Source organism: Physeter macrocephalus, chromosome 21 (genome assembly GCF_002837175.3).
Source record: "Physeter macrocephalus isolate SW-GA chromosome 21, ASM283717v5, whole genome shotgun sequence".
In the NCBI taxonomy this organism is placed as follows: Eukaryota; Metazoa; Chordata; class Mammalia; order Artiodactyla; family Physeteridae; genus Physeter; species Physeter macrocephalus.
In genome coordinates this window covers 83,781,697-83,805,142 of record NC_041234.1, presented here as the reverse complement: position 1 = coordinate 83,805,142, position 23,446 = coordinate 83,781,697, and the positions used below count along the sequence as shown (strand labels likewise).

The window sequence follows — 23,446 nt, the reverse complement described above, 5'->3', positions numbered from 1 at the left end:
ATTAAAAAAAAAAAAAACAGTGGAGGACTAAAAAGAAATGATAATTATGTGACATGATGGAGGGGCTAACTATCGTTACAATGGCGATCACATTACAAAATATAAATGTATCAAATTAACATGTTGTACACCTTAAATTTACACAATGTTATATATCAAATATATTTCAACTAAAAAAAAGAAACTGGAGGAAATTAGTTTGGGTAGTAAAGAAGGGCAATCTGTGAACTTAACATTCATGCTGAGCTCTAAAGGTAATAAGGAGTCAGCCAGGTGAAGATGGGGGAAGAGCATTAGGCAGAGTAAGCAGCATGAACAAAGGACCCAGAAAGAGAAGAGCTTGGCACATTCAAATAACTTAATGCAGACAGGTGTGATCAGTGAGCCCAAGGAAAAGTGGTTTAAGATACGGCTGGAATATGGGGCAAAGACCAGAATATGCAGGTCTTACAGGCAATGGAAAAGAATGTGAACTGTATCTTAGATGAAGTGGAAAGCCCTTGAAGGTTTATAAGGAGGGAGATTAATTTTTTTTCATTTTGTGAGAGTCCTTTATTATGCAGAAACTTCTTATATTCTTAGTGTATCCTGACTGATACTGACTAAACATTATTTAGGGTTACGGCTTTTGGACTGTTGTATCTTTTGGTATGAAATGACATCATGCAATAGAAAGGCAATCTATTTGCTGGCAAACATGTCATTCAAATCAAATATTCTGTTTTGCTGTCCCACACCAGAAACAGAGCCAGGTCTGGCATTAGGAGCCATGGAGGCGGCAAAAACCTCTCTTCTGGGATTCAAGGTTTCTCCAAAAGTTCTGTGCTTCATAACAAGGAGGGAGATTAAATTATTGATTTACATTTTTAAAAGATCATTCTTGGCTGCTTTGTACAGAATAAATCAGGCTGGGAGGTAAGGGGGTGTGAAAAAAGAAACTAGTTAAGAGGCTACTACCTAGTCCAGATGAGGCATTATGATTAGTGTGGTGGCAGTGGAAATGAATAAAAGTGGATGAATTTATGATATATTTTACAAGCAAAATTAACAGTATTTAGAGATAGCATGGAATGAGGAGCTGTGTGAAGAAGTAGAAAATGCAAATACTAACTCTCAGGTTTTGATACATGCAAAAGTATACATGATAGTGATACAAATTTTAGAGATGGGGAAAACAGGAGGAACAGGTTCATTTGGGGGTCTGGGTTAACTGAGCATGTTAATTTGAATGTCTGGGAGATATTTGAGTGGAGATGTCAGGGAGGCTGTTTAATACATGCATCTAACTCAGAAGAAAATTCTGTTTTAGACAAAGAAATGTAGGTGTTCCATAACTAGACAGCAATCAATAACATGAGCATTAATAATACTGCTAGGCATAGAAGAGAAGAAGGGGTCAGGCAGGACTGTCCTGATACCTGCTTGATAGAATAACATGAGCTTGCATAGAAGACTGCAGAATGACCAGAGATGCAGAAGAAAAATCAGGAAAAGGTAGCATCTCAGGAGCCAGAGAGAAAGAATATTTCTAGAAGGAGCAGGTGGTCAACTGTGGCGGTCCAGTGGCTGAGACTCTGCGCTCCCAATGCAGGAGGCCTGGGTTCTATCCCTGGTCAGGGAACTTGATCCCACATGCCTCAATTAAGAGCTCGCATGCCACAACTAAAAATCAAAGATCCCGCGTGCCACAACTAAGACCCTGTGCAGCCAAATAAATAAATAAATATTTAAAAAATGTAATGAGGAAGGTATCAAAAAAGAAATGTGAGTCTGATATACACATTTGCAAGTGTATCAGCCCATAAAAGTTACTTAAAGCCACGAGAACAAAGGAGACTACTTAAGGAGAGCTCGTAAATGTGCACCTGCACAACTTCTAGAAGCATCCATTTTAAGACAGAAGTCAGAGACATTATCTGATTGAAGATGCAAGCTTTCCAAATATTTTATTCAAAATGTTTACCTTCCCAACATGAGATGCTTACCTTCATACCTGGGATCCCAGGAGGTCCCTATTATTAAAAAGAAAAGGGATTATTTTATATACATTAGAGGGGAGCAAGCAAAAGAACACAATAGACTACTGTAAGATCATTCTGAGTGCAAGGTATCTTATGATACTTAGAGATGACATTTATATTAAATACCACAGAATCTTTAGTTTTACAGAGCAGAGAGCTCTGTGTATTACTAACTTCTTTTATAAAAAATCCTCTTCTTGGGCTTCCTTGGTGGCACAGTGATTAAGAATCCGCCTGCCAATGCAGGGGACATGGGTTCGAGCCCTGGTCCGGGAAGATCCCACATGCCGCAGAGCAACTAAGCCCGTGCACCACAACTACTGAGCCTGGGCTCTAGAGCCCGTGAGCCGCAACTACTGAGCCTGCGTGCCTAGAGCCCATGCACCGCAACAAAGAGTAGCCCCTGCTCGCCACAACTAGAGAAAGCCTGCGCGCAGCAACGAAGACCCAACACAGCCATAAATAAATAAACAAACAAATAAATAAATAAATTTATATTAAAAAATCCTCTTCTAGTTTACTATTTCAAAATGTACTACTCTGTTCCACATGAATGCACTGAGCTCACTTTCTACAATTCTGCTTCTTCTGTTAATTCCTGTGTTCATTATAATCCCAAACTTTATAACTTACTGGAGGACCCTGTAAACCAGGAAAACCGGGACTGCCTGGAAATCCACGTTCTCCCTAGAAGGAGTTAAAAATAAAGAGCGTGAGGAAAAAAAAACAAAGCATAGCTATACCAACAAACAATGACTTATTGAAAAGATTTCTGTAAAAGCCATTTTGAAACATACCAGATTGCCAAAAATTCATTAGCCTTCACTTTCCAATTACTTCAATATCAACTATCCATATCAATTCAGTCTTCTAAGATACTTTTATCTCTACTCATCAATCCCAATCAGAAATAAAGAAAAAAATCTTCTACCTTAGTCATTTTCTTCTGACAAATCCATTTTGAGACAATCATACCACAGATTCCTGGCCATCATCACATTTAATAGTTAATGATCTTCCCCAATTTCCCGCCCATGTATTATATAGATTTTTATTTTAACTGCCCTATTGCATTTTTCTTTTATCGTAAACTATTTCAAATTATTTTTGTAAAGAGGAAAAGATGATAAGAAAGAACGCCATTAATATCACCAAGAGGACAATAATAGCAATAGTTCTAGCAATTGCAGGTCATTATGTTCTCTAGGCACTCAATTTTTCTCACTCTCTTTTGTAAAGTACTAATATGGACATTTGGTTTAGAAAACAAAAGCTAAAATTGCTGTAAAAGAACCCCAATGCAACCTCCTTTCAAATACCTATATGCCATAGTAATCTTAGAAACATCCTCGTCAGAGGCTTAAAAGAGTAAAATGATTACAGCTATGTGCCTTTGAGTTATTGTCCAATATCCCTCTCTCCACCACTTTTTACACATGGACAAAGTAGGCCCAGAGAGAAAGGGAGTGGACTGTACACTGAGTTTAGAAGACAGAAAACAGAACAACCCATGTATTCTGGCTCCATCTCTAGGGTTCGTTCCATTAGTTACGTAGTTAAAAATATAAGAAACCATTTAATCTGAAAGTATACATAATAAATCCATTTTCAAAACTTTGCTCACATAATTGGGGGCCTCAAACACAGACTAATCATGAGATCTGCTAAGGTGCTGCTTGAACAAAAAGAAAGAAAAAGATCCCTTTAATCACATAGCATACTATACTCATTGTAGATACATCTGGTCTTCAAAATTAAAACTGGCTAGTGGTCTGTTGCTCAAGGCGTGCTGGCAAAAACCAAACAAATTACCAGAATAGGCATACAAATGTAGCCTACTTTAACATGCAATGTGCCATGCAAACTAATTCCACATTGGTTCTATCACTGTAAGGTCACCCCAAGCAGAAATGAAGAACACAACTAAGCCTCACAAACCCAAAATCAAAATTAAAATGATAATAATAATAATGGCATTATTATTATTATTATTGGCAAGGGTCACAACGACTTGGAGAAATACTGGAGGTAAAAATATTTTATTGCCTTCAAGTATATACTACAATGATTATAACAAAACATGGCCTCCCATAATGCGAAATAGTTTGTTCAAGTTATTTTAAATATATGCCCTAATATAAAATATGACACATGTCATTAGTTAGAAAAATCTAGGGTATTTCATAAATAGTTTCACTGAATATTATGTGCAAAATGGAAATGCCAAAAGGATATACAGAAAATAATAATATATTTCATTAACCTATAGGAAAATGAGAAAAGTGAGGGAAGAAGAAGCAGAAACAATAATACGTCAGCTTTTTAAAAGAGCAGATTTTCCTCTTTTTTTTTTTCTTGCTCTCACTTTACATTAAATCCAAATAGTTTGATTTAGGATTGACTAAAGAAAAGTGGGTCAGGAAACAATGTTTGTAGTGTGTGAAGTTTTATTTTTTCACTTGTTAAATTCATTATTTTCACTGATGGAGAAGTTTCAGGTTTCATACTAATAGTTTATGGTAAAAACTGATGTGATCTATTACATATAGATGTTTAAGATTTTTCTTAAGGAAGTTATTAGGCAAGGTAAAGAAGTTTTAAGAATATGAAAGATTTGAAAACTTAAATTGTACCTAGTTTTTTAAAAAAGGCAAAGCTAATGAATGACATTCACAAGTATTACTCTTAACAACCAATACAATATTTGAAACATATATATCCTAATTCCTTTTTAACTCTCATCTTACTTTACACTAAAGTCAAAAAAAAAGGATTTGGTAAGTAATCTTCAACCCAATGCAATATCCCAGCTAATTACACAAGCTTCAAGAATTACCGATGTTTCAATATATTGAAAATGTTAACTGAGAACATATCCTATGTCTGTCCTAGACATGAAGCTGCTGTATCTCTTGTTTGACATTCTTCATATTGATTCCTTGAAATTTTTGTCTATTATTATCAAGCATATGGCCTAAGATTAAGTCAAAGAAATCTCACCTTGGTTCCATTGCATCCGGGGATACCTTGAGGTCCTGGGGCCCCATCATGGCCTGGCATTCCCTTTGAAAAGGGATATAACACATGTATAATATTACTTAGATTACTTTTTAAGGGATTTTAAAATAAGAAGCCAAATTCTACTTACAGGAAGACCTGGTGTCCCTGGAAATCCAGGAAGTCCAGGAGGACCCTATAAAAGAAATAAATTCCTTGAATCAAATAACAATCAGTAACAATAAAATAATATCCTAAAAATAATAATAATAATAATATCCTACCTAAGGGAATTATGAAAATTACATTTAGAATAGCAATGGACAAAATGTGTTTCATTGATTATTACCACTCGTTCTTTTAAACACTATAGAAAAAACTCCTATATGTGTTTAAAAATCTCTTTTATACAAAACTATAGAAAAAAACTCCTATTTGAGGGAGCATTGCCTTTATTGCACTTAGTAGGATCAGGCAAATTAGTGGATGAAAGGTCTTTTCTAAAAGACAAAGTGATTCTCCCAGGTTTGTGATGAATATTGAATTCAGCAGGGTATGGGTATGTGGCAAATATATCTTCCCCTGAGAACATTAATGTGATCACCCCCAAAATTCTTTAATCAAATTCCCCTGTCAGGATTGGCAAAAATACAAGTTTGACAAAACTCTCTGTAGATGAGGCTATCGGGAAAAGGTACTCTCATACAACTGCTAATGGGATTTAAACACCATGGAGAGAAATTTGGAAATACCTAACAAAATTACACGTGTATTTATTTACTCTTTGAAGAAATTCATTTCTAAGAATCTATCCCAAAGGCACACAAGAAATTATGAAACATACTATGAAATCCAAGGTTACTGACTGAAGCATTATTATAGCTAAAGTCTAGAAATGGCCGTATAACCATATTTATAGCTAAAGGTTAGAAACCTTTAGGTTTATAACCTAAATAGGGACATGACTAAATAAATTATGGTACATCCACATAATATAAAACTATGCAGCTGTTAAAAAGAATGAGCAAAATCTCTGTACACTGAAATATGTAGTGATCTGCAGGATATAATGTTAAGCAAAAGAAACAAAGTGTAAGTAGTGTATATAATACACTAACTTTTTATAGCAAGGGCAGCGACACTAAACAATGAAAAGATAAACAGAAAATAATAAAAATGATTACCTCTGGGGGAAGGAGGAAAGAGAATAGGGAGATGGAAGGAAGGATAGGTAGCATCTCTGACTATACCTTGTCTTATAGAACAATGTAAATGTTTTAAATAATGAAAAATTAGAAAGCGGTAAAAAGGAAATCGTTAAAACGTGAAAGCAAACTGGGACCAATGAACCTAATGTACAGCAAATTGTGGACAGTAACCATACAGAGAAGAGAATTACTTCAAGTGTCTTTAAAACATGATATTTTGACTGAAATTAGTCAATTCAAAGGGGAAAAAAAGAACAGCAAAGAAATAATTAGTAGCATTTAAGAATTCTATTATTAGTATTAAAATTGAAATGGTTGTTTTGTTTATTTGCATATTGTTATTTTGAAGCTATTTAGTTTCAACAGTGCTTAGAACATAGTTAATGATAGCTATAGCTATTAAGAGATATGATTATTATGAAGAGCTTTAACAGTATACTGATATTCAGTTACTACAAAAAAACATAGATACATGTCTGCTAAAATAAACTAAGGGTTTTGAGTTTCCTCCTTGCTTTTCCAGTGCCCTACCCACACCAGTCATAAGCAGCACGTAAGGCAAGCTACATGTTGTTAAGACGTAGACAGCAAACAGAATGTTTTAAGTATTTATATAAAATTTGTACATCTACTAAATTTCTGGAGATCCAGAAGATCAGAATGTTTGTCTTTGTAACACATAAATATGCTATGCCACCACCCATATATTTTATATTCAAATTCAGGGACCTTGTCAATCCATGACAACAGAATTTCAGAGCTAAAAGGGACCTTGGAGATTGTGTTGTTTGACTCTCTAATTTAACAAATGAAGAAACTGAGGCTCAAAAAGTTAAATATGATTTTCCAAAAGCCAGTACTATTTTTAAACTACAGTTTCCTCCCAAATCTAAAACACACTGAAAAGTATATATCAACCTAAAAGCTTTTCAGAAAAATTACACTAAATGTGCACTTCAATTTTGAGACACACCCTGATTTCCAGAACATTAAAACTTGAAAAATCACACATCTTAGAACTGAGGAAATATTGTATTCTTCCAAAAATAGTTATTTTTTAACATAACGGTTTAAACTAGTGCTTCCCAAACTTGTTCTCTTCAAGATACACAAATAAAATTATAATATTTGTATGTAGTACCCAGGGAGGTACACAGACTGATGTGACTGATCAGCCCTCTGAACCCAGAGGACTGAGATGATCGCACTGGTTGGGAAGTTCAGCTTTAAATCACTTGTATGATATAGATTTTTAATAAATTGAAAAATTGTTGTAATTCAACAGTTTCATATTTCTTAACCAAAAGTCTTCTTTCATTAGTTTAAACAGACATCTGGATATATAAAGATAACTATCAAAATACTAGAGAAAGGCTAATTGTAGACATATACAAACTCTTAAATTTAACTTTTTAAAGACTTCATTTTTCTTTCTGCATTTCAATATGAGTCTTTTCTAGTTGCCTCATAACACTGCATTTGCTTCTTCTCTGTTTTGACCAACAAAGCATTTGATACAGCAAATATCACTTACTCTGATCCCTTTTGGTCCTGGTGGCCCTGGAATTCCATCACTACCCTGAAAAATACAACATATTTAGTTATTTTTCTTTCAAAAATAGCCCTCAAATAACTAATTTTAGACTGTAAACTGAGACAAATTTTTGTGAACCTTTGTGAAAGTGAGAAACTTAAATACCCAAGGAAGAAGCATGTATTATTGAGACTGAAAGCACTGAGGTAAGTCATATGCTAAAAGAAACGCCTTTATTTACTGAAAAGAAAACTGTTAACATGTAGAAGAAACTTTATAACTGTAAAGTTAATTATGAATCATGCAAGAAAAGAAAGATGAAATAGTAGTACAGATATTCCCCAAATCATTTATGCATAAACAAAATAAGAGCTGAAAATCTGGGCAGTTTCTATATTGTGTCAATCTGCTTGCATCATCTCTGGGCCTAAATATGAGCTGTTCTTGAGTTTGCTGTTTTAAACCTTTGCTGTGTTCTATAAGACACTTTCTCCTGGCAGAGCTAAGAAGGAAAAAGAAAACCATAGACTTTCCTTTCAAGCTTCTGCTATAGACTCCATGCAAAAGAGGCTGTCCACATGTTTGTTCATCTATTTACCCATTTCTAGTTACAACCGCATTGCTGAGAATTTAAAGTCTTGCCTCACTGAGTTTTATTATGTAGTTTCTTTTAAAAATGGAATAAAGAAAACCTAATTCTGCTCCAATAGGCAGGAATTTCAGTGGAACATACAGCTAGTAGGCCACCATCTGAGCCTTTAGATAGTTTTTATTAAACTGGGACATCTTGCTTTATACAAGTGGCTTTCAAACTGCTCTACTTACAACCCTAGAATTTCCCCTGGAGGGTCCTTTATGCCTATGTCACCCTCCTTCAGTCACTGAAGCTCTGTTTTTATCTGTTTTATTCGGGGCTTCCATGAAAAGTTTTATTTGGAGAAAAGGTTACCTGATGTATTAGTTCCTTATGCTCCTCTTACAAATTACCACAAACTTAGTGGCCTAAAATAATACAATCTTACAGTTCTGGAAGTCAGAGGTATGACGGGTCTCAGTGGCAGAGCTATGTTACTTTCTGGAGATTCTATGGAGAGAATTCATTTACTTTCTTTTTCCAGCTTCCAGAGCTACCAGCATCCCTCTGTTCATGGCCCTCTTCTATGTTCAAAGTCAGTGACAGCTGAATGAGTCTTTCTAACACTGCACCACTCTGACACTGACTCTTCTGCCTCCCTCTTCCACATAGAAAGGACCCTTATGATTAAACTGGGCCCACCCAGATCATCCAGAATAATTACCCTAGTTTAAAACCAGCTGACTAGCAGCTTTAATTCCACCTGCAATCTTAATTTCGCTTACCTATGTAACCTAACATATTCACAGGTTCTGGGGATTAGGTTATGGACATCTTTAGGGGGTGGGCATTATTCTGCCTACCACACCTTGCTTTAAAACAAGGTTAATAATCTACTCTTTTCACAAAAGATGCATCTCTAAGGAAATGAAAGTAAATCTAATTCTATTTTAAAACTAGAAAACTGTTTGTTCAATGAATCTTTTTGTGTCTTCCCACTAAAGGTAAAAATAAGACAAGGATGCCTTAAAACTATACTGGTCATACTAACCAACATGGCTAAATAAGAGAGAGAAATTAGAGGTATAAGAATTGGAAAGAATGAGGTAAAACATATTGTTTGCAAATAATACGATTGTATGCATGGAAAACCCAAGATAATTAAATGAAAACTATAATCAATAAGATAATTCAGTAAGGTAACTGTATACAAAATTAATATGAAGAAATTAATAGCTTTCTTATATACCAACAATTACCAGTTAGAAAACATAATGGAAGAAAATGTGCAATTTACAATAGCAGAAAAAGATAAAATATTTAGCAATGAACTGAGCAAGAAATGTATAAGATTCATAAGAAGAAAAGTTTAAAACACTTCTGAAGTTCAAAAAGGAAGACTGGAACAACTGGAAAGGCATTCCATGTTCCTGGGTAATAGGATTCAACATTAAAAAAGTCAATTCTCAACAATTTAGTTACAAATTTGATACAATAAAAATAGAAATAACACAATTTTTTTAAACTGGACAAGGTGACCCTAATGTTTATATGGAAAAATAAACAAGCAAGAACATTGAGAAAAATTCTGAAGAAAAAAAAAGACCAATGAGGGGACACTACTACTGTCAGATATAAAAATATAGCATAAGATGTCAATAATTAAAATAGTTTGGTTCTGATATTTGAATAACCAGACCATTGGAAGAGTATGAAAAGTTGAGAAACATGTCCATATATTCATGTGAATTTGGTATGTAATGAAAGTGGCATTGCAAATCAGTGGGGAAAATTATATTGGGACACACTTGTGAAGACATCTGGAAAAAAAAGTAGAACTTACATCACAAACCATACCAGGATGAATTGAAATCAATAAAATATTCACATGAAAAAAGTGAAACTATTAATATACTGGAAGAAAACATGGGAGAATTATTTTATACTCTTACAGTGGGGAAGACATTTAATATTCAAAACCCAAATGCCACAAAAGACCTTTGATAAACACACACACAAAATAAAACACAAAACGCACACACACAGACACATAAATATACACATACACATGCACACACCCAGTGAAGACAAATGACAAACTGGTGGGAAATAATTGTAACTCACAACACAGATAAAGGGCAATCTCCCTAAAATATAAATAGCTCATTGAAATATGAAAACACCAACAATCCAGTAGAAAAATGAGCAAATGGTATAAACAGACAGTTCACAGAAATGAAAAGATGCTCAATCTTATTTTTAATAAGAGAAATGCAAACTAAAAGTACATTGAGAGGCCATTTTTCATCTAACAGATTGGCAAGAATCCAAGTTTCATAATAGGATTGGGTGAAGCTATAGGAAAATTGATCTTCTTGTACATTGCTGAACCAAGGATAAATCATACAACTTCTTGGGTGGCAATTTGGCGATATCCACAAAAATATATAAATGCATGTATGCTCTGATCCAGCCAAACCACTTCTAGTAATCTTACAAAGATAATCCCTTATTGGGGAAAGAAAAATCTATTTAAATTGTACATCTTAGCAGAACTGTTTGTGGTAGCAAAAAATTGAAAACCACCTAAATGACCATCAATAGGGAACTGGCTTAATGAGTTATGGTTCACACACACAATATAATACAATGCAGTTATAAAAAATGAGGAGGTTCTGTGTATACTGATATGGGATATCTACAATGTATATCAAGTGAAAAACAAAGGTCAAACAATGTGTTGGATACCATTTTATAAACAAAGGGAGGTAAAAGTGTGTATGTGTGTATATGCATGTATGTGCATGTATATATTTGTACCTGCACGCATATTCATAAAAAATTCTTGGGCATATTCACAAGAAAATAACATAAGTGGATACCCATTAGGAATATGTAGAACTCAGTGGCTAATGGACACAGTGGAAAGGAGATTTTTTTCATTGTATACCCTTTTTATGTTAATTTATTTTGAACAAAATGAATATATTATCTATTGAAAATCAATTAAATTTTATTTTTAAGAATAAAGAAATCCTTTGGAAATCTTTATAAATACACTTCTATATATATTTGTTTTATATATATTTACTTTCATATATGAGTATACAGATTAAAGAATAATCCTACAAAATTTTTGACTTGGTATGTATGTTAACACATACACATGTGCCCGAATACCCAATCACATAAAAAGTATAAATTCAGCTATGTTGGGGAGCATGAAGTCATACTGGAGATAGAAGCACAAAGTGCTTCTAATTCAAAATCCCCAAAGTTTAGAAAGCAGTCAAACCTCCTCCTTTTATGGATATAGAAATGGAATCACAGCAAACGACTGGATTGCTTTCTAAATTTAAACTGCATACAACCACACCTTTAAAAATTATCATACTATTGTAGAATAGTCCCAGTTAATGCTAAACTATTTCAAAAAATCTGATGTAGTTAGCTCTTTTTAATCTGACCTAAATCTTTATTAGACCTGCCACCTCTCCGTGAGCATAGTGTGCAAGAAACTCAGCCCCAAATCCCAGGTAAACTCAGATACAAGAAATGTAACTTTATTTTTCTATGGTTCAACTTAATTTCTATTTCAAAGCACCCATTTCACTAAGATGGCTGAAATTTAACCTCAGTTAATTGGACTTCCCACCTCATTTTCACAAGCCTGCGCCTAAGCTATGGAGGGCTTAAGTAGTTCTAAGATGTTGAAGGGTGGGACAGTCTAGTCCAAGCTGGAATCCATTGAGATGTCCCATGCCAGCAGTCTACATGGACTGCTGCTGAGTTAGTGCTCAATTCTACCCACTTGACTCTTTCAGATCTTTCTGCTATTTCTGGGTGCACAAGAAACATTCTGCTGTTTTGCACCTCATTGGACATAGGAAATTCTGTTGTATGTCCCATCTACTTAAATTTTATGCAGTCATTTAGAGTCTTGCCTTTTCCTCAGTGTAAAGTTCTACTCAGGAAATTTAGCACACGTCCCTTCTGCTCTTGAATCTAATAAAACTTCCTTGGTGTACTGCCACCTCCTCAGAGATCATGCTCAAGCCTATTCCCACAATCTATGCTATGGTATAGCTAAGTGTTAAAAAGTATTTGTGCATTTAAATTAATTTTCCCCCTTTACTCAGAGGACTACTTGATGAGTATCCATTTGATTTCCTTAATGCTCTAATGACACAATGTACCACTATTCCATGAAATAAAATTAGGAAAAAAGGGTTTCTAAACCACTATTATTTTCCAGGAAAATGAACAGAACTGGCCCTTTCATTTATCAGTTCATCAGTCAAAGAGCCATTAAAAAAAAAAAAAAACAGAAGCTTTTCCCAATCTTAAAATTCACTATTATCTCTTCACATCCTATATCTTAACATGCATATAAGATTCTATCCTTGCTCGTGGTATAGGAGAAACTGCCCACACAGCAGTCAATGGGGAAAAGTATTCCCAACTGACAGGATAACAGCACCTTTGGATCTATGAGCCTGGGTACAGGAGAGGGAGAGTGTAAGGATCTATCGTCTCCTTCTTTCTCTCCCACAGACTAGCCTGTGTGACTTCCACCTCACCAAATTCATTGATACACCTGTCTCAGACAGCTGCCGCCAGTCTACATTTGACAAACTGGTAGACATGTCTCTCACCACCCAACCCCATCTATTCCTGGCTTGGTAATGTTTGGAGCTCATGGTTACACACACTCCGCCAGGGAGGCCTGATTGTCCTGCTTGGAATAATTTTGATCATGACCATGATCCATCGTAGCCTCAGATTAATTACCTATTTTTTGACATAACTCCTCAAAGTCCGACCCATTCAGGTCCATGTTGGAGTAACCTATGTTTCTCATTTGGGTCCTGAAAAATCAAGAAATGGAATCGAGGGGTCTGGCTCCTGGCTAAAGACCTATGTGTGATTTTTCAGGCCCAACCGTATGGTAAGCCTCATAGAGAAAAGCTGCCCATCCCACACCAGAATTAGTGCACAGCCAATGCATGTCAGTCTCGGAAGGGAATTGTAGTAAAGGAGTCAATCCCCCTGGCTGGTCATGCTCTTATGCATATCTGCACTGAAAGGCCTCTATATGGAACCTTGGTGAAGAGGTCTTCATTGAGAGAGGGGGAACCTTGAGGACATTTTTCTGTGCTCTGACTCAGTAGTTCTCCACTCCTAGCCCTTCCCCCCTCCCTTCTTTCATGCCGCTGTCAGGTATACTAAAAAACAGCTGTTTCTTGCTCCAAGCTCCCTGAGCAGTGAAACAATTCCCCGTGTCTGTGCTGATCCATTTCACCCTCACTGGCACTGCTCCATGAGGAATAATGGAAGAGTGGGGGAGTCCAAGCTTTCTCTGGTTTATGTTTTGCTTACACACACTGTCACAGTAAGCGACTAAAGGCTTGACTGTTACTTTCATTTTGGCTTGTTGTCTTAATCAGTACTCTGATACCTGGCAGTTAAGCTCTCTCCAGCTCAGCTGAGCTCCTGACAGGACTTAATTTTTGTTAAGGATCCCAATGACCACACACAACTAACAGCTTCCAAAAGCATTTGAATACAGCAGTAATATTCAGCTTTAAAAAAAAAAACAATGAAGTATAGATTCTTGGCCATTCTATTGTTTTATTTAAATATTAGTTTCTGGCTATAATTCAGTAACTTTTTAATTGATTTGACACATGTCCCACATTAAGATGGCTTAATTCCTTTGGTATTACTGATTGGTAACTTGGCACATACCTTTTGTCCCCGAGGCCCTGGCGGCCCTTCTGGACCTGGAAATCCAGGCAAACCTGGATGGCCTTCCAAACCTGGAAATCCTCTCTCCCCCTGCAATTGAACGAGAATGAAAGATAAAGTCATTTGTGAATTTTCAAGCACAAACATGGTTGAGATTCAAAAACATCAAATTACTATCTAGAGAAGACTAAATTAATTTAATTATGCTAAGTTCAGAGTATCCACTAACATGGAGAAACCTGTAAGATATGAGTGGAAAAACACAAACCACTCTGAATTTATATCATATTTGGTAATGTAATCTCTTGCTTTCTCGTAAAAGTAAAAAGCTTATCAGAGATGAAGTGAAGTTTAAACATACTGACATCAATAATTTAACAGGGAAGATGGCAATAAATCCAGGAAACCAGGAATGAAGGGGTTACATGAAATAAGTATGGTGCAGGGATGAAGAAGGGTAAAAGGAAAGCATCAGAGAATATTTCAGGTTTGCTGTGGAGTACAGAGTTGCACGATTATTCAGAATGGAAATTCATTTGCTGATTAGAGATGAGGTAGCTAGAAAAAGGCTCTATAACATCAAAATTTTTATATTTTTCTCTGATTGTAAAATCAATACAAAAAGGAATAAATGTTTGTTGTAGAGGAAAAGAATAAACCACCAGCAATTGTGACTCAAGTCCCAGTTCTGACCACAGCACTTATCAACACCAGCACAGGAGGGCTGTCTACCTACTAGTGAGGGTCTACTAGGTCTACATCTTATCAGCATCTATCAGGAAAGGCTGCCTGATGTGCATATCTATACAACCAGATAGGTGGGTGTTGCAGGGCGACCATGAATACTAATATACCATTAGATAGACACATTAGGGTTAGTTAACTTGCATACAGTCAATTATATTAAGAGTGTGAACCCTAACATCTCTAGGGGATCCAGTCACAGAGGGCAAATTCACCACTATTAAGTTTAAGAACCCTAAGGGCTCACAGCTCCATGGCATGTGCTTGCAACTGCAGTGCTGCAAGCAGTTCCTCTACTTTCCTAAGGCTTGAAGGTGGAGTCTCTGGCCAGAGGCTCTGGACCTTGTTCTGGGAACCCTCTTCTCCCCAGATCCTATCCACAGTGACAGCCTAGGCAGCACCTGAGAAAGAGAAAGTATCCATATCTACAAGGCAACTGACTAATGGGCCATTAGAAGCACTTACCCTTGGAGGTTAAGGTACAATAGACTTGCATTCATAACCCCAGTATGTGTGTGTATCTGTGTGTATCTGTGTGTGTGTGTGGCAACAGGGGGTAAATACTAAGTTTAGCCTAGATAGCTTAGATGATCTTGTATTGAATAACTTCTTATGTTGAAGCATCCTACAATAAATATAAGCACTTTGAAAAGGCTACTTCTTTTTTTTTTTTTTTTTTTTTTTTTTGTGGTATGCGGGCCTCCCTCTGCTGTGGCCTCTCCCGTTGCGGAGGACAGGCTCCGGACGCGCAGGCCCAGCGGCCATGGCTCACGGGCCCAGCCGCTCCGCGGCATGTGGGATCCTCCCAGACCGGGGCACGAACTCGGTTCCCCTGCCTCGGCAGGCGGACGCGCAACCGCTGCGCCACCAGGGAAGCCCTGAAAAGGCTACTTCTGGTCAGTTTTCACTTATTACTTCAAAGCCAGTGAAGCAAATGTTAGCCAGTTAAAGGTAGGCCTAAACATTCCTGTAGCTTTGACAATTATTATTGACATATTATAGCATTTTCTCTCTATTTTCTATAAATATATCTCTTTATTGTTTTAATTACCCATAGAATTATGATAATTTAGTATCCATCAATCTCAATGCCATTATTTTGAAGGAAATAGAGCAAGAGAAGAAAAATTCAAAAATTTTAGAGCTGGATTGGCTCAAATCATTACATAGCCCATACTGGCAGAGCGGGTAGTAGAAATCTGACCACAGGTGCCAGTCAGAAAGGAAGCTAGAAGGAAAAGAACAATCTAGTTCGAGTAGATTTCCGTAAGTGGAAAACACAGCTACGTTTTGGGATTTCCGCTAGTATTTAGAGCATATCTCTGCCAAAACTTGAGGATAATGCTTGAAGAGAGCTATATTTTCTCAGAAGCAAAACTGCTACCCAAGCTATAAATACGAGAGGAATACACTAGAAACTGAAAGTAGAGAGTGCTAAAAAGCTTAACTGTGTTGGTATTAATAAAAACCATATACCGGGCTTCCCTGGTGGCGCAGCGGTTGCGCGTCTGCCTGCCGATGCAGGGGAACCGGGTTCGCGCCCCGGTCTGGGAGGATCCCACATGCCGCGGAGCGGCTGGGCCCATGAGCCATGGCCGCTGAGCCTGCGCGTCCGGAGCCTGTCCTCCGCAACGGGAGAGGCCACAGCAGAGGGAGGCCCGCATACCACAAAAAACAAAAAACAAAAAAAAAAACCATATACCTATACCAGATACTTGTCCTGAAATCTCACACTATAGTCAGACGATGTTGTAGTCCAATCTAGCTGACAGAGCAATATTATACCACGGAAGATAGAAAAGCAATTACTGGAAAGTAGCAAAAAGAATTGCAAGAGCAATCCCCAGCCTTTGAAAGGTAGAAAGTTTCCTGCAGTAGAAACTATAGAAGGCTTCCATGAGGAGAGGGTGCCAGGAGGGTCCTCTACCTAATTCCTAATACAGATGGTAGGGAAGGCTGACATTTGTTATGTGCCTACCCTTTGCTACTGGTTGTCAGGCAAATATTTAATCCTTACAGCTACCTAGATTTTACTGTAATTTTCTAACACTCACTAACATAGAAAATGGTACATCTATTTCTGAAGGTCAAACTTTAAAAAAAAACCTGGTTTATGCTGCCTGCCCATATTTGAATAAAAAATAAGTCTTATTTTTCTTTATGGAATAATATTCTTCTCTCCCTGCCTGTCCTTTAAATATTGGTATTACTCTGGAGGCCCTTTTTTGACTCTTTCTCACTCTTTCCCTGGGAAATCTCAAACATCAACACATTTTTCCCTAAAGACTGGGCTCACAGGGCCAACTATCTTAAACATCTCCACTTGAATATCACACAGGCACCTAACATTCAACAGTAATAATAGCAAACATGCATTGAGTGCTTTCTACGTGCCAGAGTTCATTGTAAACTCTTTCCATGTTTTATCTTATTTAATCCTCCCAGTGACAATATTAGGTAAATACTATTATTATCTCCATTTTACAGATGAACAATTAAGACAAAGAAAAGTTGAATAATTTTTCCAAAAGCAAACTTAATATAAATAACACTGAATTCATTATCTTTCTACCATCTTACCTATTTCAGGAAATAACACAACCCTTCTACCTCAGCCAGAAATTTATAATAATCTTGACTCCACTCTCTCCATTACTCCTTCATCGAATCATTTATGCTATCCTCACCACTGCATTCTTAGTGCCCAACAGGACAAATACTCAGAAAATATTCATTCAGTGAATGAACTTCCTTAATGGATTATATAAAATTTATGGTACATGCTTTCCTCAAAAATTCAGAAAAAAATAAGAGGTTGGTTTAGGAGAAACTATACAAAAGATGACTTTTTTGTGATAAAGTTGGCTTATATACCACGAGCTAATATTAAAAAGAAGGATAACAGACTGATTTACTTAGATGTAGAATGTAGTTTGTGAGTAAGAGGTACACATAAAAATGTTACAGTGTTACAGGAAGGGCACTTTATAATCACAATAAGAAAGTTATACAATCATGGGAATAAAAAATATTTTAAGAATAGTTTCTCATAAAATAAGGCACATGTCACACAGTAACTTCAGCTGACAGGCTGATTTGTGGGCATGAATTACAAACCTTTCTTGAACCTCCTAGTATTGAGGATGTGTTAACAGAATTTACATCAGTGAAACTGGTAGGGGCTTGGTTCACTATAGAATTTGTACTAAAAGGAAGTGTAAAAATTAGAAGAAAAAAGTGACCTACAGCTGGTAAACCTGAGGCAAGCGCAACAAACTTTATTTCAGGAAAATTGATTAGCTGTTGACATGATAAGTTTGGACCAAAAGCACAACCAAGAAAGGTCAGAAATCCCAACAAACACTTAACGTCCTTAAACTCTCTTCTTCCACATACAAAATGAAGGTTTTGAAGAAAAGTATTGTAACCTCTTAATTCTATGCTTTCTAAATGAATTCCATCAAATTCATATTTTCTTTAATAAATAAAATCTCAGATTTAAATTTAAAAAAAAAGAATAGTTTCTCAAGGCAGATACAAAATTAACAGGAAAAATACTGGATTTCTGATAGGAAAAGTAAAAATTAGGACAAACTGTTACAATGACAATTATAATTAAAATTATTTTGGATTATAATATTGTAAAAATGTAAAAATTATACAAGCATACGGGCAAGGCAATACCCTTAGTGGACAAATGGAAACAATGATTTAATTAGGTAATGCAATTATAATGGTTTTATAATTATATAAATTATGTGCAATTGTGTCTTCTTTTTTATGTAATTTATATTTTGTTTTTATAATTATATAGCACAAAGAAATATTTGATTTAATTAGAACAAGAATATGAATCTTTGGCACCTGTCAAAATGGAGATAATCTAGGTCAGAGCATCTCAAATTTTAGCTTGCATCAGAACCACTTGGACAGCTTATTAAAACAAGATTACCTGGCCCCAACCCCCCAGAGTTAGATTTAGTAGGTCTGCTATGGAGCCTAAGAATCTGCATTTCTAACAAGCTCTCAGTAAATGCTGATGCAACTGGTAGAGGGGCACACTTTGTTTAGATAATATTTGACTGTGACATGAATTTCAGGTTGTCAACTGATTAATTTCTTGTTCTCATCAGGAGTCTGGTGAATTTTGTTTGTTTTTAGCAGTATGCACTTGGACACAGTCTTTTGGCAGAATGTACATACTTTATTATAACCATGTTAAACTTATTTTTAAAAAGCAGTTTTATTTAAGTAAAATTAACATACAATAAATTTCACTTATTTAAAGTATATAATTTGCAAATTTTTGTCACATATGTGACAATCAAAATAATGAACATATCCATCACTCACAAAAATTTCCTTGTTTTTTCAACAAATGGTGCTAGAACAACTGGACATTCCATGCCAAAAAAAAATAGATTCTAGACACACACCTTACACCTTCACAAAAATTAACTCAAAATGGATCAGAAACCTAAACGTAAAACACAAAACCATACAACTTCTAGAAAATAACATGGGAAAAAACCTAGATGACCTTGGGTATGGTGATGAATTTTTAGATACCACAACAAAGGCACAGTCCACAAAAGAAAGAATTGATAAGCTGGACTTCATGAAAATCAAAAACTTCTGCTCTGCAAAAGAAAATATCAAGATCATGAGAAGACAAGTCACAGACTGGGAGAAAATATTTTCAAAAGACACATCTGACAAAGGACTGCTATCGAAAATAGACAAAGAACTCTTAAAACTCAACAATAAGAAAACTAATAACCTGATTTAAGAATGGGCCAAAGAGGACTTCCCTGGTGGCACAGAGGTTAAGAATCCACCTGCCAATGCAGGAGACGTGGGTTTGATCCCTGGTCCGGGAAGATCCCACATGCCATGGAGCAACTAAGACCGTGTGCCACAACTACTGAGCCTGCACTCTAGAGCCTGCAAGCCACAACTACTGAGCCCATGTGCCGCAACTACTGAAGCCTACGTGCCTAGAGCCCGTGCTTCGCAACAAGAAAAGCCACCGCAAAGAGAAGCCCATGCACTGCAACAAAGAGTAGCCTCCGCTTGCCGCAACTAGAGAAAGCCTGTGTGCCGCAACGAAAACCCAACACAGCCACAGATAAATAAAATGAAAAAAAAAAAAAAAAGGAACGGGCCAAAGACTTTAACAGACACCTCACCAAAAAAGATATACAGATGGCAAATAAGCATATGAAAAAATGCTCCACAGCATATGTCATCAGGGAAATGCAAATTTAAAAATACCCCTACACACCCATTAAAATAGCAAAAATCCAGGACACTGACAATACCAAATGCTAAAAAGGATGTGGAGCAACAGGAACTCTCATTCACTGCTGGTGGAATGCAAAATGGTACAGCCACTTTGGAAGACACTTTGGCAGTTTCCTACAAAACTAAACATACTCTTAACATATGATCCAGAAATCACATTCCTTGGTATTTACCCAAAGGAGCTGAAAATTTACATCCACACAAAAACCTGCATGCAGATGTTTATAGCACCTTTATTCATAATTGCCAAACTTGGAAGCAACCAAGATGTCTTTCAGTGGGTGAATAAAGTGTGGTGCATCCAGACAATGGAATATCATTCAGTCTAGAAAGAAACACGCTATCAAACCATGAAAAGACAAGAAGGAAGTTTAAATGCATATTACTAAGTGAAAGAAGCTAATCTGAAAAGTCTGCATACCATGTGATTATAACTATATGACATTCTGGAAAAGACAAAATTATACAGACAGTAAAAAGATCAGTGGTTGCCAAGGGGTACAGGTGGAGGAGATGAATAGGTGGAGCACAGAGTTTTCTTAGGGCAGTGAAAATACTCTGTATGATAATATAATGATGGATACATGTCATTATACATTTGTCCAAACCCACAGAAGGTATAACACCAAGAGTAAACTCTGAGGTAAACTATAAACTTTGGATGATAATGACATATCAATGTAGGTTCATCAGCTGTAACAAATGTACCACTCTGGTGGGGGATGTTGATAGTTGGGGAGGCTGTGCATGTATGTATGTTTGGGGGCAGGGCACATATGGGAAGTCTGTATCTCTTTCAATTCTTCTGTGAACCTAAAACTGCTCTAGAAAAATAAAGTCTTTAAAAGATAACAATACTAAACATTATAAATATTTTAAAAAATTTCCTTACCCCCCTTTATATCTTCCTCATACCTCTACCCATAACCCCAGGCAATAAATGATTTGCTTTCTATCGCCATAGATTAATTTGCATTTTCTAGAATTTTACATAAATGGGATTACACAGAATATCCTCTTTTTATCTAACTTTTCACTCAGCATAATTATCTTGAGATTTAGAGGTGTGTCAATAGTTTATTCCTTTTTATCACTGAGTAGTACTCCATTGTATAAATATATATTTGACCCTTGAACAACATGGGGGGGGTCAGGAACACCAACACGTGTACAGTTAAAAATCTGAGTATAAAGTTACAGTCCGCACTCCAAATCTGCAGTTCTGCATCTGTGGATTCAACCAACTGCAGACTGTACAGTACTGTACTAGGTATTTATTGAAAGAAATCTCCATACAAGTAGACCCATGCAGTTTAAATCTGTGTTGTTCAAGGGTCAGCTGTACTACAATTTGTTGATTCATCCACCTGTTAAAAAGCAGCTGAGTTGATTCCTGTTTCTGGCTATTACAAATAGAGCTATCATGACATCATGTACAAGTATGGTATAGACATATGCTTTCATTTCTCATGGGTAAATGCCTAGGAACAGAGAGGGTCATATGACAGGTTTATGTTTACCTTTTTAAGAAACCACCGAACTATTTTCCACAGTGTTTGCATGATTCTAGATTTGCACCAGCAATCTATGATAGTTCCAGTTGCTCCACACCCTTGTCTATATTTGGTATGGTTATGCTTTAATATTTATACATTCTAATAGGTTTATAGTAGTATCTCATTATGGTTTTATTATGCATTTTCCTAATTAATAATGTTGAGTATCTTTTCAAATGTTTATTTGCCATCTCTATATCTTCTTTTGGGAAGTGTCTTAAAACCTTTTTCCAATTTGTTTCTAATTTAATTTTATTTGGGGATGTTTGTTTTATTATTTCGTTTTAAGATTTCTTTATATATTCTGCTTTCAAGATTCTTATCAGATATGTGATTCATAAACATTTTTCCCTAGACTGTAGGTTACCTTTTCACTCTCTTAACAACATCTTCAGAAAATAATAAGTTCTTAATTTTGATGAAATACAATTTATCAGCCTTTTCATTTATGGATCATGTTTTTTGGTGTCATATCTAAGCAATATCTTTTGATACCTAACCCAAGGTCACAAGGATTTTCTCCTGTTTTCTTCTAAAAGATTTATAAATTTAGGCTTTATAGATTCAGGTTTTATATTTAGGTCTATGATCCATTTTGAGTTAATTTCTGTAAACAGTGCAAGTAATGAGTCAAAGTTCATTTTTGTGCATATGCATATCCAATTCTTCCAGTACTATTTGTTGAAAAGACTATCTTTTCTCCACTGAATTACCTTTGCACTTTTGTAAAAAAATCAATTCATCATGCACCTATGAGTCTAGTTATGGACTCTATTCTGTTCCATTCATCTATATGTCTATCCTTTAACTACTAGCACACTTTTACTCTAGTTTTATACTAAGTCTTGGAATTTTGTAATATAAATACTCTAGCTTCATTGTTTTAAAAAGCTGTAATAGCATTTCTATCTGAATTTTAGAATCAGCTTGTTAATTTCTACAAGAAAAGCAAGAATGTTTATTGAATCTGTAGAAAAATTTGGAGAGAGCTGGCATCTTAGTAATATTGAGTAGTCTAATCCCTGAACATGATATATATCTACATTAATTCAGGCGTTCTTTTACTGCTCTCAACAATATTTTTGTAGTTTTCAGTGCACTGGACTTGCACATTTTTGACTGACTTGCTCCTATGTATTTTAAATTTTTGATGCTCTTGCAAAAGGCATTTTTATAACTCCAATTTCCTAATTTTCATTGTTAAAATATATACATATAACTGATTTTTGTTTATTGATCTTATTTTATTGGTTATGTTTATCCTGTGATCTTTCTACACTCACAAGTTTTAGGAGTAGTTTAGTATTGTTCATCCAGAAAAAAAGAGACATCTTTACTCTTCCCTTCTAGTCTGGATGCTTTTTCTATTCTTTTTCTTGTGTTACTACACTGGCGATGTTGAATAGAAATGGTGAGAGCAGACATGTTACTGAACTTAGGAGAAAGGAATGTAGTCTTTCTCCACTGAATATAATTTTAGCTACAGGGGTTTGGTAGATGCTCCTTAAGACTGAGGAAATCAGTTTTATTATTTCTAGTTAGCTGAGGGTTTTTATCAGAAACAGGCTGGCCCAGAGATAAACCCACGCACCTATGGACACCTTATATTTGATAAAGGAGGCAAGAATATACAGTGGAGAAAAGACAGCCTCTTCAATAAGTGGTGCTGGGAAAACTGGACAGGTACATGTAAAAGTATGAAATTAGAACACTCCCAAACACCATACACAAAAATAAACTCAAAATGAGTTAAAGACCTA

General features: G+C 35.8%; 1 protein-coding gene across 2 annotated transcripts in view; it reads right to left on the bottom strand.

Annotated features, from left to right (window-relative positions):
- COL4A5 (collagen type IV alpha 5 chain) overlaps positions 1–23,446 on the bottom strand; it is a 257,406-nt gene that overhangs the window by 106,355 nt on the left and 127,605 nt on the right. For both annotated transcript variants that reach the window (XM_024128226.2, XM_024128225.2), the window contains exons 3-8: positions 14,083–14,172; positions 7,761–7,805; positions 5,170–5,214; positions 5,022–5,084; positions 2,655–2,708; positions 1,986–2,012 (exon numbers count right to left, since the gene is read on the bottom strand). In XM_024128226.2, coding sequence (XP_023983994.1) covers positions 1,986–2,012; positions 2,655–2,708; positions 5,022–5,084; positions 5,170–5,214; positions 7,761–7,805; positions 14,083–14,172 — 324 coding nt within the window. The remainder of the gene's footprint in view (positions 1–1,985; positions 2,013–2,654; positions 2,709–5,021; positions 5,085–5,169; positions 5,215–7,760; positions 7,806–14,082; positions 14,173–23,446) is intronic.